The sequence below is a fragment of the Chrysochloris asiatica genome, unplaced genomic scaffold (genome assembly GCF_000296735.1).
Source record: "Chrysochloris asiatica unplaced genomic scaffold, ChrAsi1.0 scaffold00014, whole genome shotgun sequence".
Classification (NCBI taxonomy): Eukaryota; Metazoa; Chordata; class Mammalia; order Afrosoricida; family Chrysochloridae; genus Chrysochloris; species Chrysochloris asiatica.
Genome location: NW_006408532.1, coordinates 9,869,101 through 9,882,843, shown reverse-complemented (window position 1 = coordinate 9,882,843; position 13,743 = coordinate 9,869,101). Strand labels below are relative to the sequence as shown.

The 13,743-nt window shown below is 50.3% G+C and overlaps 1 protein-coding gene across 2 annotated transcripts in view; it reads right to left on the bottom strand.

Moving 5' to 3' along the window:
• ASS1 (argininosuccinate synthase 1) overlaps window positions 1-13,743 on the bottom strand; it is a 56,785-nt gene that overhangs the window by 28,025 nt on the left and 15,017 nt on the right. For both annotated transcript variants that reach the window (XM_006834875.1, XM_006834874.1), the window contains 4 exons: window positions 10,949-11,005; window positions 7,283-7,357; window positions 3,996-4,066; window positions 3,307-3,337 (listed from right to left, as the gene is read on the bottom strand). In XM_006834875.1, coding sequence (XP_006834938.1) covers window positions 3,307-3,337; window positions 3,996-4,066; window positions 7,283-7,357; window positions 10,949-11,005 — 234 coding nt within the window. The remainder of the gene's footprint in view (window positions 1-3,306; window positions 3,338-3,995; window positions 4,067-7,282; window positions 7,358-10,948; window positions 11,006-13,743) is intronic.

The following is a 13,743-nucleotide window of genomic DNA, read 5'->3' as shown; positions in this document are numbered from 1 at the left end:
ATTAATATGAATCCACTTCTGCCTAGAATTCTACTCTAATATTTCCAGTTGCTGTTGTCAATTTGGTCCTATCTAGATAGTCTTATCTGGTGGTGGCTGTGTGCCGTGGAGTCGGTTCCTACTCACAGAGACCCTGTCCAGGGTTTCCGAGACTGTAAATCTTTATGAGACCAGAAAGCCTCATCTTTCTCCCGCGAAACAGCTGGTAGTTTCGAACTTCTGACCTTGCGGTTCGCAGCCGGATTCGTAACCACTACGCTACCAGAGCTCCCATCAGATAGTCTTATCTAGATTGGCTCAAACGTAGCAATGATTATGAGGTTGTCCCAGGACGAGGCAGTTTTGTCCTGTTGTGCATAGGGTTGCTATGAGTCAGTACTGACTCGATGGCACCTAACATCAAGATAGTTCCTGGAGTCCTGGTGTGGCCGCTGTAGGATAAGAACTGGACTGTTCATTGCAGAGTCAGTGGTTCAAACCTACCAGCCGCTCCTTGGAAACCCTAGACAGGGTTGTTATAAGACAAAAGACAGTTCTTAAAAGAGCATAAAGCTCATGACAGACTTTTTTTTTTTTAAACTAGTTAAGTACAACTACTGTTTACTTTTAAGATGACTTCAGGGGATTCATAATTGAGTCAGTCCCAAAACAAGAGTCGGAAGATAAGAAGGTTTGAATTTGGAAGGAGACAAGTCAGAAGCAGCTGGGGCTTCTTCCAACACCCTGGCAGGCACCTGACAGCGCCGATTAAATAAAATAACTAAATAGAAATAAAATGACATTTGCTTTGCATTCTGAGGTGGCTCGGGTGCCTGTCTTCTTTTTACTCTCCCTCCTAAAAGCCCAGTTCAAATGACAAATAGTTTGTTGCTGAGTATCAATGCCATCTATTTATCCATCCCAGCGGGAGGGCTCACTTCCAATGTCATCTTTGGTTGAAGGGGGGGCAGGGGGGAGGGAAGAGAGTGAAGAAAAGGAGAGAGAGATAGAGTTGGGGGGTGAGGGGAAAGGGCGAAAGAAAGCATGAAACAGGGCCCGAGAAGAAGAAATTGGAAGCAAATGGCCCATGAACTAAACCATGATGTAGAGGCATGATCGATGCTGCAAATGGTTTATTCATCCATCAGATATGGAGGGGCCGGCAACTGAATGAACTCTTTCACTGTGGGCTGTATGAAGTTAAAGCAAGTAAATTTCTATCTTTCTTCGCATTAGCTGCCTCATTGCCCTTCAATCAGCCCTCATGGAGGCAGAAAATGGCCCAGCCATCTGCCTTCAAACCCTCCCTTCGGCAGGTCGCAGGGATTTTTTTTTTTTTTTTGGAGAGGGGGAGGGGGCTCTGTCTCCCTGAGCTCCACCCGAAGGGGCCATGGCTGCTCAGGCGGGTGCTCCTCCACCATGGAGTGAGAGGCACTGCAGGCCCCTGGATACTGCATTCTCCTTCCTGGGAAGCTACAACCCTCATTACAGAACAGGGGCTCCAAAGGGGCAAGCATGGACCTGGGTTTGGTGGGTCACGGAGCCCCAAGGGGGTCTCACCCCCTGTAGGACAGGCTGAGAGGACAGGGGTGTTCTTCAGCAAGCTTCTCCCTAGGGAGATAAGCAGTCCTTGAGGAGACCCCAACCTTTTCCAAAGGAATTTTATATGGTCTGAAGAGGAGGGTAGAACACAAGGCCCCCCATGGTGTAGGCCTTGTTTGTGTCAGGGACAAACAATACATTAGATGCACATTCATTTCATCCTCAACTGCCCAGGTGGGACTTGCTGTGGTTTTCCCATATTGTGTGTGGGAAGCAGATAATCAGAGAGGTTGGGTAGTTTACCCATGGTTGCACAGTAATCAGAAGTAACGCTGAGATTCAGACCCAGGTTTCCTGCCTCAGGGATCTGAGTATTAACCACTATTCTTACTAACTCAGGAGGCCCAAGGAGGTAAAGTACCTGACCGTGGTCAGAGATCGCTTGAACCCGCAGCCCCCAAACTCTACCCTAGGAATGGCTTCAGCTTTGCTCCCCCAGTCCTGAGGTGGTGTATTCTCAGGTGAGGAGATGGGTGACACGCGGCTTCCCAGTGTGTTTGGGGCCAGGTGGAGGCCCTGCCACCGAGTTTCTCTGTGCTGCTCGCTCCACCTCCCCCACCCCCCTGGGTGCTGACTGACTGGGTAATTAGGGGTGGCTGGCCTGAGTGTCATGGGGTCAGCAGAGCATGAACTGGAAAAGCTTGTGGCCAGCAGGCAGCAGCCCCGTGGGGTCCATCAGTCCCCAGGGGGCAAGGGTGCAGGGCTCTCCTGAGTGACACATTTGGGTAGAGCGGGTGAGCGGGCAGGGAGGTGGGGGCCAGTCAAGGCTGTGGGCAGTGGCAGGCTGGCAACTTCAGTGATGGGGTGACCCGGGCACCATCCTGCTTCCTCACTGAGCAGCTGGTACACTGGGTTAGTCACTTCTCTAAACCCCTAATCCTCATCAGCCCAAAATGAGGATGCTCACAAAGCCAGGAAAACATTTTCCCTGCCCTCACCAAAATCTCCCAGCCTCCTCCCCTCCAGTTGGCCTTGTTGGTAGCCCCCAAGCCCAGCTGCTTGCGCCCCCTACCTAGTACACTTCTTCCTTAACATCAGACAAACAGCCCTCCAGCCCCCAAATCAGCCATCAAGGGTGGTGGGGCTGAGCCAGGGAGCTGAGACACATTCCCTCTGGGACAAAGAGATTTCTCTCTTCCCATAATAGATTCCCTGCCTCCCCGACCCCACCTCCCATGGTGGGCAAGGGGATATACAAAGAGAAACCACCCCAGGGAGAGAAACCCTAAACTTCAAACAGTGCCTGGCTGAGTCAGTCTGGGGAGGCTGGGGACTAGAAGCTCAGGGCAGGCTGCCTCCGGCATGGGGCAGAGGCCCAGACAAATGGGTCTAATCTGTGCCACCGACAACTCCCCCACCCCCCATGATAATCGAGGCAGCGGCGGCGGAGAGCTGGTGGGCACAGGCTGGGGCCTCCCACAAGTGTCTCATCTGCCTAATTGCTTCTTTATTGTCTCACTTTGACTCTCTCCCTCTATGCTGGCCTGAAATATTTCCTTGCCCTATTCATCCCAATGGCAATTAGAAAAAGAACATAGGGTGAAAAAACACGGCGGCATGGAGAGGGCAGGCAAAGGGGGCAGGGTGGGGAGGGATGGGGAACACAGGCAGGGCCCAGCCCCAGTCCCACACTCAGCCCCCGTGAAATTTCAAATTAGGCTACAAATGCATCAGACAGCATTGGCATAGAAGGAAGCTACCAGTACTGAGAAAACAGGGGATTACCTTGGGGTTCTCCAGGATTCCAGCCTCGTAGCTGTGGGGGGTGGAGGAGGAAGCAAAATAGGAAGTCAGTAGGGGATGGACACAGAGATGGCCCCTCTACACCCCTGATGGTGCTACCCTTTTTTTTGTGCCAAAGCAACTGCTGCCAAGCCTGCTTAGAACATTCTGGGCCCACCCTAGTTGGCAGTGGGAACTGCAGGTTACAAGTAAGAGGTCACAGCATTTCCCTCAGTCTTCTGGAGCTCAGAGCAAGAGCTCCAAGGGGGGCGGGGGGGCGGCTCTGCTCTCAGGCATCAGTGAGGCTATGAGAACTCCACACAATCCATTCCTTTCCTTTCAAGGCCTTTCCCTACAACCTAGACAATTCATCTTCCTCAATGATGTTTTAGTTCCAGTACCACTTCCTCAGAGAAGCATTGGAGCTAATACCTGATACCTCCTGAGAAGGCAGGTCCCCATTATCTTCCTCCTAGCACACAGCATCACCCCCATGACACTCAAGGGAGCTGTAGTGGGTGAGCTGGGGTACCATGTCTGTCTTCCCCAAATTTCCACAAGGGCAGGGACCACATGGGACGGGGTTACAATCATATCCTGGAGCCAGCACAGTGTAGATGCTCACCCAGGTTGGTTTTGCTGGGTAAGCAGAAGCTGGATAGAAGGATGGACAGGCTGGTGGAGCATCTTACCTGATGTGCATGAGATTTTCGTCCATGCTCCACGGGCTCTTGGGGGTGACTGGGATGGGGATTCCGTGTTGCTATGGGGAAGACACAGGTGTGAGGCAACTTGAAATAAACATGAAGGTCAGGTCCAGCTGTCTGTTTTGCTTCTCCCCAACCTAGAAGACTGCCCCAAATTCTGGTGCATGCAAAGCAGACCCTGACTTGCTTCCTGGTCTCCTCTCATGCCACAGGCTGCCTGGTGAAGGAGTGAGAGTCTCATCACTGGATACGGCCATAGAAACTGCAAGACTGTGTCAGAGTTGTTGTGAGGCAGAGATGGCTGACCTCAAAGTGTCCTTTCAGAATATTCTATGTGCATACTTCCCAGTTCCAGCTCACTGATCCTTGCATGACTGTGAGCTGGGGCTCAGTTGGACCCAACAGCCACAGTGAAGTCTGGTGGGAACCAAGGCACCTGCCATGAGAACCCATAGGGTTCAAATTTCCTCAGGACAGCTTTTAGCTCTCAGTACTTGTTTACTGTCTGTGGCCAGGGGCTTCCTGGCCTAGCACAATGGCCACACACAACTTTTCAGACCCAATGAGAAGAGCCTAAGAGGACGCCCTCCCCCCATTTTTAGTATACGTGGTTATGATTATCTTTTGCCCTCCAGCCCATTGTAATAGGAGAAAGCCCACCCCCATGCAAGTTCCTGGGCTCTTAAGTTGGCAACTACTTTGGAAACCCACCATCTTCAGTCTTTTTGGGGACTGAGGCTGGTTGCCTTAGAAACCAGGCCCACCCTCACTGCAGTTGGAAATCAAGTCAAGTACAGGTCTGCCTGTTTCGGCCAGACTCATTGGGTTCTTCTCATGTTCAATGGAACAAAAATCAGTTGCTGTTGAGTTGATTCCGACTCAAGGTGATCCCACGTGTGCAGGAAAGAACCGCACTCCATGGAGTTTTCAAACCTTTCTTCTGAGGTAACTCTGAGTGGATTCGACCCGCCAACATTTTGGTTAATAGTGGGGTGCTTAACCATTTGCGCCACCAAGGGACTCTTTAATGGAATAGCAAGGAGTCAAACTGACTTTTAAACCAAACCTCCTTTCAGTCCCAGGCCCATGGCCAGACCCAATCCCAATAAGCACCACTGTCCTGATGAGACTCATTTTCCTCCTCTGGGAGCAGTTGGGTTCCCTTAAGCACCATGTTCAAATTTCAAAGGGCATTTTTTTTACCCCCTTAAGCTTTAACTGGAGACTCACTTAAAAAACAAACAAACAAGCCCACAATTATCCAGAAGGTGAGAACTCTTCATTTAAACTACACAGGCAAATGAGAACACAAAGCTGAGACATGTTGGGGGTCTCTTGTGGGGACAAGAAGTTGCCAGGCATGGGGACGAGGGTGCTGGGTCAAGTGGGACCCTTGTCAACCACAGGACCTTTGTCTTCATAGCTGAGAACAACAATCGCTAGGGTTCCCTGAGGCTTTAGGGTTTGGGAGTGTGTATGTGGAAACACCGTGCCTTGTCTCTTTTCCAAAGGGTGTTCACTAATGGAGAAAGGGAAGGAAGGGAAGAAGTAGAAAACAGGACAGGCAGCAGCAGCCCCTCTCCACAGCCCCCATCAGGGCAACACAAAAATGCCAATAATAGTACCACTCCCAAGACCAAAGAGATTTTTGTTTCTCAACCCCTCTCTGCCCTGAGCCTTTTCCTACAAACTCATTGTAGCTGAGGGCAGAAAATAAAATTATCTGCAGCATGACTTACCTGCTTGTCAGCTCCCACTTTGTACTGTAGCTTATTTAGTTAGTTACATTTTTAATGTGACAACAAATGATAAGGATAGGCTATGTCTCTGAGTGTTTCTCCTTTGGACGATGGATTTGTAGGGAGATGGAAAGTAAAGCAAATGTATGTTGTTGGTTTTTTTTAATGCATTTCATGTAGCACCTCTTAGCCTTGGTTATTTACCGGTAGTGAAAGCAGAGATTTTTAAAGCCCCATTGATTTTTGTCTCTGCTGCTTCAGACCCCAGCTGGCTCTAAATTTAGATAAAGCCTCACACCTCTGCTCAGTTTTGCTGTTCATTTGCTGAGTGCAGAAACATGGCCTCCCTTCTAGAATGTGCTCACATTCCCCAGACCTCAGAGAGAGAGAGACAGAGAGAGGGCGAGAGAACTAGACTCTCTGGCAAACTTTCTTGTTCAAAAGGCTTTCAAAAGGTTATTCAAGATAGAAGCTGAGCTAAGTGCCTTTTTTCTAATCTGGGAGGGACTGAGACAACACTCGTGAAATTTATCCTTGCAGGGAAAATCAGGAAACTCTTCTTTGGACACTAACAGTGATGCCTATTAGTCAACTCTGTCCTCTTTCTATCCGTGACTCAGGGTATGAGCATGTATAGGGGCAGAGATGCCAAATCATTACCCTTAAAGATGAAACATGCTTCTTATTCTGGATCATCAAGGAAATGGGGAGGGGGGGGGGAACCTTGCCAACCTCAGCTCTCTTAATAGCTCTGCTATTTGACAATTTGTTTGGCAACATATGGGCTTGCTCTTGTAAACTCCCCTCTTAATAATAAAACAACAGATGGTAGCAAAGATCTTTCCTCCCTGCTCTCCAGGTCTTAATGGGATGCTGGCGGCAGGGGCAGGGCTGTGTCCCTGCAGCGTCCCCTACCACGCGGCACCTTGGCTTGTGGCAAGAGCTCACAGCCAGCCCTGGTGACTGCTATTTAAAAACCCGAGCAATTTTCTGGTGTGTGCACCGAGTTGCTTTTTCCCGTCTGATTGATTGAGGCTGTTTGTCAAGAGCTGCCATGGAGTTGCTAAAAAGAAAGGTACCCTGGAGAGCGGCTAAGGATCTTGATGCAAAACTTCTAATATGTTTTATTGCAACTTGTACTTCAAAAGGGCTGCTGTGACAAAAGCCTTTGTCTTCCACTGCCTCTTGGAGTGCCTACCTGCTCCTGGGAGAGTGCTGGGACAATTAGTTGCCAGGTAATTGAGGTCCTGTGCAGAGAACAACTTCTCACTCACCCCCTACCCCGCAGTGACACACTGCAGATTCCTCCTGCACGGGAGGGAGGGTGAGTCCAGCTCACTAGGCTGGGATTGCTCCTTGCAGATGCCCAGCCAAGGCAAAGGATCAGGACCAGGCAGATGTTCACACCTCTGGGGGACTTGCCTAGGTTGTGACAGAGGTTCACACTGTCATCACATGATGATCTGTCCTGGGCTTTGTGCCATGGCTAGACAGTTCCTTAGCAGGGTGGAGCAAGAGAGGGTGGAGCCATACCTTTGCATACTCCATCAGATCATTTCGGCCCTTGAAGCGGTTGTAGAACTCGGGCATCCTCCAGGGGGCAATGACCTGGACATAAGGCAAGGAGTCAGGATTGGTAGGCCTCACTGCAGCCTTCCCAAAGCTCCCCGGGCCACTGGGCGTCTCCTGCTGTGTCCTCACTGATGATGTAGACCGTGGGGGTGGGGTGGGAGCCAAATTAGGCAGGGGAGGGACACAGGTTGCCATACTGGGGTATGGCTGCTGAGAGGCCCCAGCTCCCTGGCAGAATGGCAGCGTACCTCAAGTAGGTCTCTGCTCTCGGGACCTCAGGCTCCCCAACTAGAACAGGAGGGTTTAAACTGGATGGAACTCAAGACTCTCCCCAGCACTCTAGATTAAAGGGCTAGAACTGCCCGAATAAGGAAGAGTCCAGGGAACTACTGTCTCCCAGCTCAGCCCTGCTCCCAGACATTGGGCCCAGAGTCCACCTATGCCTCCTCACTTTTCTCCTTGCTCCTTTTCTTTCTACAGCCCACAGCTGCTCTGGGAAGTGGAAGGAAGGGAGATGGGGTCAGAGACAGGTTCCAGAGAAGGACAGCTCCCCTCATCCCTGCCAACTATAACTTCAAATGTGGGCCAGGGGATCACCTACAGGAGAAGCTGGTTTGATATCTGAGCTGTGCATCTGTTACTATCCTCCACCCTCCCTAGTCTGAGAATGGTCAGTGCCTAGACCAGGCTCCGCACTGGGAATGGTCATCAGCCCGATCTCAGCCCCTGAGCTTGGCTTCCTCAGACAAAGGCCCAGAAATCGGACACGCTGGCCCCCCAAGCCACTGTGGGAACTAGGGGGCAGGGCCCTTGATGCCTGCCTGCAGCAGTCAACAAGCAGCCACTGTCCAGGGCTTCTCAGCAGCCTGGCTGTTTGGGGTCAAAATAGCTCATTAGAGCTCATTACTGCTCACCTCCAGGCCACTCCCCACCCCCAACAGCTGCAGGCTAGTTAAAGGGGCAGGGAAAGACGGTTCATTTAAAAGAAAAAAAAAAATTAAACCTTACAGCCCCTTGGGGTGCTTAGGAGAAGAAAAATCTTGCTTAGCTTTCATCAAAGTGGCCTGCCATGCCTCAGGAAAACCCACCCTTCAGGCCTGCGTGTCCAACGTGGCAGCCTGAAGCCTATTTGACCACTGAGTCCATGCTGTGGAGGAGTCCTGACTAAGATGTGTGTGTGGGTTACACGTGCCATCCATACCACTCCCCAGCCTTGGTGCAAAGAGAATGCAGCCCATCTCACCAACATTGTTTTACACTGATTACAAGTGGAATGATATTCTGGATATGTTGGAGTAAATAAAATATATATTAAAATAAATGTTGCCTGTTTCCTTTTATTTATACATTTTTGAGAGTAGCCAGGTTGGTTTGAACTGCAAGGTTGGCCGCTCCTCGGAAACCCTAGATGGGGCCGTTATGAGTTGGGACCAAATTGATGGCACTTAATAACAATAGTAGAAAATGGGGTGCTGGTCTGATGATGTAGGACAAGCACTGGACTGCTAAACTCAAGATCAGCAGTTCAAACCCATCAGTGGCTCCTAGGAAATCCTTTACAGGGTTGCTATGAGGTGGAGCTGATTCAACGGCACTTAACAACAACACAGTAGAAATTGTTAAGTTACACATGGGGCTCACATTTATTTTTGCTTCTATTGTTCAGTCAGTGCCGCTCTAGAACCTCTGTCTAGTTGGCTATACTGCTAGAGCCTGGTCTGAGGCACCCAATGAATAATGAATCAATGGCTAGATGAACGGGTGGATGGGTAGGTAGGTGAATGATGGGTGGGTGGGTATGTAAGTAAATGTATGGGTGGGTGGGTGAATGGGTAGATAGATGGATGGGTGGATGGATAGACAAATGTATGTATGTATGTATAACAAAAATCCTCACAACTGGGCCAATAAGTAACATCATGATAAACGGAGAAAAGATCGAATTTGTCAGATTTCATTTTGCTTGGATCCACAATCAGCAATGAAAACAAGAAATCAAATGATGATTTGCATTAGGCAAATATGCTGCACAAGGCCTCTTTAAAGTGTTAAAGAGCAAAGATGTGACTTTGAAGACTAGGGTGCATCTGACCTAAGCCATGGTATTTTCAGTCACCTCATATGCATGTGGCGTCCTGGTGTGCTGCTGTGGGCTAATGCACAGGACTGCAAAGTCAGTTTGAACTGCAATGTGCAATGTTCACCAGCCGCTCCTCAGAAACCCTATATAGGATTGCTATGAGTCAGAACTGACTCAATGACACTTACCAACAACATATGCATGTGAAAGTTGGACAGCGAATAAGGAAGGCTGTAGAAGAATTGATGTATTTGAATTAAGAGGCTAGCAAAGTATATTGAAAGTACTATGGACTGTCAGAAGAACAATCAAATCTGTATTGGAAGAAGTACAGCCTGAATGCGCCTTAGAAGTGAGGATGATAAAACTTTGTCTCTCATACTTTGGACACATTATCAAGAGTGAACAGGCACTGGGGAAAGACATTATGCTTGGTAAAGGGAAGGGTCAATGGAAAAGAGGAAGACCCTTAGCCAGATGTACTGATACAGTGGCAGCAAGAATGGACTCAAACATAACAGTGATTGTGATGAAGGCACATTTCCCTGAAACAGAACAGAGGACTGGCAGTGTTTCATTGTTGTACACAGGGTCACCATGAGTCAGAACCAACCTGATGGCCTAACAACGACATCATGGATGGGTGGATGGATGGATGGATGCATAGGTAGGTGAGTGGGTAGATGGATGCATGGGTGGAGGGACAGATGAACATATGTATGGCTGGCTGGCTTGCTGATTGGATGAATGGACACAGGCCCAGGAAGACAGGAGTAGTTGCCAGTCGAATTGTCCCATTAGAATGGGCTCTAATTCTTGGAAGGCGTGTTATGGACAAGGGCAGTTGATTCCCTGAGATCCTGGTTGTTCCCACCCCAGGAAAGGGGCAGAGATGCTGGGGGTAAGTGCACAGGCAGTCAGGGAGGAACCAGGGCATTGGTGGTCCAGAGCAGGGGTGGGAGGGGTATAAGAAGCCCAGAATTCAGCCTGACCAGGTCCAGGCCAGCTCAGGATGCCAAAGCCAGGGAAGTCAAGAACATTGCTGAAGGGCAGCACTGTTCAGTGCTGTGCACAGAGGTAGCCAGAAATCTGGGCAGCTACCATTAGCCAGAAGGAGCTCTGGTAGCGTAGTGGTTACGAATTGGGCTGCGAACCTTAAGGTCAGCGGTTCGAAACTACCAGCCGCTCCGCGGGAGAAAGATGAGGCTTTCTACTCCCGTAAAGATTTACACCCTCGGAAACCCTGTACAGGGTCGCTATGGGTCGGACCCGACTCGATGGCACTTAACAACAACAACAACAACCATTAGCCAGGGGGAAGATACTGCTCCCTGCAGCTGGTATGAGTAAAGACAACCTCCCTGGGAAGATCCTCCCAGCTGCTCAAACCCAGTCTCGCCATCGGAGAAATGGGCACAGCCCACAATGGGAGAAGATGCAGGGGCACACTGTCCCTGTCCACTGGAACCTCCTAGAACTTTGTGACTACTCTCCCCAAGATCTCAGCCCCCAGCACTTACCTTGTAAGGAGAAGAGCAACATCTTACCTTAATCTGGGGGGCCAGTGAGTAGCAGGTGAGCTCAAACCGGACCTGATCATTTCCCTGAAACAGAACAGAGGACTGTCAGGAGCCACGGAAGAAGGAGCTGGCAGGAAGGGCTGTGCACACTGTTGACCACAAATAGCCCACAGAGGGATGTTCAGGGCAGGCCTCTAGAGTCTCCTCATTCAACCTCACTGAGGTGGGTTCTATTATAAACCTGTTTTCTAGACCAGGCAATGGAGCATTCTCGTAGAGGCTGAGTAGTCAGGTCAAGTGTAGCATTGTAGGATAAGCACTGGGCTGCTAACTGCAAGGTCAGTAGTTCAAACCCACCAGTTGCTCCTCAGAAACCTTATACAGGGTCACTATGAGTTGGAACCAGCTCAACAACACTTAAGTCCAAGTCCCAGGACTTGGACTCGGGACTTTTCTGTGTGTGTGTCGGACTGCACGTCATGTACCCACTGTGTGTGTCTTGGTTGAGAATGTCACGTGTGGGCATGTGACAAAGTGGATTTGTTTGGACATATAGGGATGTGTGTGTCTGGGATCATGTTGGGGTAGATGAGTGTGCATGTTAACACATGGCAGAGTAGCATTGCACATGGAGGGTGTGCACGCCTGGGAACGTGTGGAGGCATGAGATGTGTATGTGTTTTCATAGATGTGCATGTTCAAGAGGTGTACAGGGATGTATGTGGGAGTGTTCGGGCACGTACACACCCCATCTCCCCTTGCTGGGCAGAGGCCTGCTGTAGGGAATAGCAGGTACGGCATTCCCACTTGAGGGGAGGCTCCAATGAGCAGTTTCCACCACCAGCTGTGAGAGATCATTCAGCATTTTAAAACTAATTGCCAAAGCCACTATTTTCCAAGGCTACGCCTCTGCCCTGGAGGCTGGATGTCTGGGCACTGCGGAGACTCCAGGTCTAAGATGCCCTGAAGGGTCCAGTGCTGCCTCTTCTCCAGGCAGCCCCGTACCCTCAGTATCCACTGCCAGGCCTGGCCATGTCTCAGCTCCAATCTAGAGGACAAGCTCCCTCCAGGCCTTGGATCCCATGATACTCTAATCCCTCTACCAGCTGCTCCGCAGAAGAAAGATGTGGCAGTCTGCTTCCACCCTGGAAACCTTGGGGACAGTTCTTCTCTGCTCTCTAGGGTGAAGCTCGAAGGCAGTAAGTGAGTTGCTTCTCTGAGCCTCAGTTTCCCCATGTATATATATATACAATGACTGGGTGCCAAGGAGTAGGTGAAAACCGGTGACCAATGAGGTCTTTTGCTTTTCAGCTCCTCTCTTTTCAGCTTGGGAAACTGAGACTCAGAGAGGGAAAGGGGCTGGGCCAAGAGCACACAGCAGAGCAGAGGCCTGGAGCTCCCTAAGCCTCTGAGCAAGTTGTCCTTCCTCTCTAAGTCTGTGTCCTTGCTGTAAAATGGAGACTAATCTCTCCATCCCATGGAGATGTGAACATTCTCGAAGACACAGCCTGTAGCATATTGGCCCTGCTAAGGAGGAGGAGGAAGAGGAGGGCCCAGGGGCATCACAGGCTGCCTGGCAGCACCACCAGCCAGAGTGAAAATGGCTGCCAACATCCAGCCTGCTCCCCATCCACTCAGCACCCGGAGGGAGACAAGCGGCTGTGGAAATAACAGAGGGACCTTTCGCCTACTGTGAAAACTGCATGGGCGCAGTGCGGCAGCGGAGGGAATAACATGTTATTTTCCAGAGTCTTGTCAGGCGACGTGGAAATACAGGTTTCAGCCCCTCTCCGCGGAGTCGGGAGCTATGGGACTGTAGCTGTTGCCGACACGAGCTACTCCAGACCAGCCACCCCTGAGCACCCTCATCCAGTCCTCTCACTGCCACACAGGAGGGTCACCCAGGGCCAGAGGATTTTTAACCCTGTTTTACAGATGAGGAAAGTTAGACTCAGGGTCACACATCCATCAGACAACAGAACCTCAGCCTAAGAGCCCACATTCATGTGAGTGGTCTACGTTCCTCGGTGAATCCTAACAGTGCAGGATCCTTATCTGAGGGATAAGGAGCTCTTGGTAATGGTTACGAATCAGGCTGCTAACCTCAGGGTCAGCAGTTCGAAACTACCAGCTGTTCAGCGGGGGAAAGATGAGGCTTTCTACTCTCGTAAAGATTTACAACCTTGGAACCCCTATACAGTGTGACTATTGAGTCTGAACTGACTCCATGGCACATAACAACAACAACAGGGATGGGGAAACTGAGGCATGCTTGCCCAAGGACCTATGGCCAGCTGTTGCTGTTATAAAATGACTTATTTCAGATTTGTAAAATTCCAGGTCAAGTATTGTAAATCTTGGCTACTTTTCCCCCTAAGTCTCCTTTCCCTCCCCTTCCCCCATGGCGTCACATTTCCCCAATACAAAAGCGCCTTGTGCCTCCCTCAAGCCTTGCCATAGGGACACCCATCTGTTCGGGAGTCAGAGACCCTTGCAGAAGCCAAACAAACAGGCCTCTTTGGTTCAAACTCTGCCCCAGAAAGGAACCATTGGTCCTATGGAATCCTTCCTCTCTAGCCCTAGCAGGCCACCACCAGGGGAAGCCCCTCTGGCAACTCCGTGAGGAGGGGTGATAGTGCCGCGTACACACGCCCACATGTTGACATATTACAGATGTGTGTAAGTGCAGCATCCACTAGGACAGGAGGGCTCTTGGAGTGTGTGTATGGGGGTGTGTGTGTGGTCTCCATCTGCTCCTGGGTCAGCCATACAGATGGCACCATTTACAAAAATTCCTGCTATCCTACTTGACCAGACCCTAG